The sequence below is a fragment of the Eimeria mitis genome, genomic scaffold (assembly GCF_000499745.2).
Source record: "Eimeria mitis Houghton genomic scaffold, Emh_scaff4097, whole genome shotgun sequence".
NCBI lineage: Eukaryota > Apicomplexa > Conoidasida > Eucoccidiorida > Eimeriidae > Eimeria > Eimeria mitis.
The window spans coordinates 518-1,212 of NW_013572425.1; the positions used below are offsets into that span (position 1 = coordinate 518).

The 695-nt window shown below is 33.1% G+C and overlaps 1 protein-coding gene across 1 annotated transcript in view; it reads left to right on the plus strand.

Annotated features, from left to right (window-relative positions):
- Nucleotides 1–124: 124 nt before the first annotated feature.
- EMH_0072440 (ubiquitin thiolesterase protein, putative) overlaps nucleotides 125–695 on the plus strand; it is a gene marked incomplete at both ends in the record, with an annotated part of 3,125 nt that continues 2,554 nt past the window's right edge. The window contains one exon of the mRNA XM_013499207.1: nucleotides 125–162. Within this exon, the coding sequence (XP_013354661.1) occupies nucleotides 125–162 (38 nt within the window). The remainder of the gene's footprint in view (nucleotides 163–695) is intronic.

The following is a 695-nucleotide window of genomic DNA, read 5'->3' on the forward strand; positions in this document are numbered from 1 at the left end:
GCATATTATATTTTATATATATATTAAGATATATATATTTTTATTTATTTATTTATTTATTTATTTTTGTGTGTATATAACAAGAGCAGACCCCTGTTTATACACGCCACGGTGTCACCATAGAATGAGAGAAAGAAAGAAAAAAAAAGAAGTAATCGACGGGTATTGTTAGTATTAGTAAAAGTATAAAACAATTAAAATAAATTGTTTTATTTTTTATTTTATTTTATTTTATTTTTTTTATAAATTTCTATGAATTCATATTCATGACGAAGCTGCAGTGACACCGCAACGAGCTGCCTAGACACCCCAACCAGCAAGAGAGCTGTGCTTCTTGCGGTTTATAAAAAACTTCATTTGGAATTATTTTAATAATATTTTTAATTAAAACTTCAAAAATATTTCTTTTTTTTTTAATTAAAATAAACTTTCATCTACCCGTGTTGCGCTCACCGGCCCCAGGTGTATGCGCACCTTGGGGTGTATGTACAGCTCGTGGCTCCAGCTGTTTCTTTTTCTCGTCTTTTGTTTTTTTTTTTCTTAATTTTCGTGAATATCAACATTATTGCTTTTCAATTTCTTCGTTTTTTCTTTTTTCTGTTTTCTTGCTGCAGCAGAATCCACGCAACTCCCCCCACTGACACCCCCCTGGTTAGCACGAGCGCCAGCAGCAGCAGCAGCAGCAGCAGCAACAG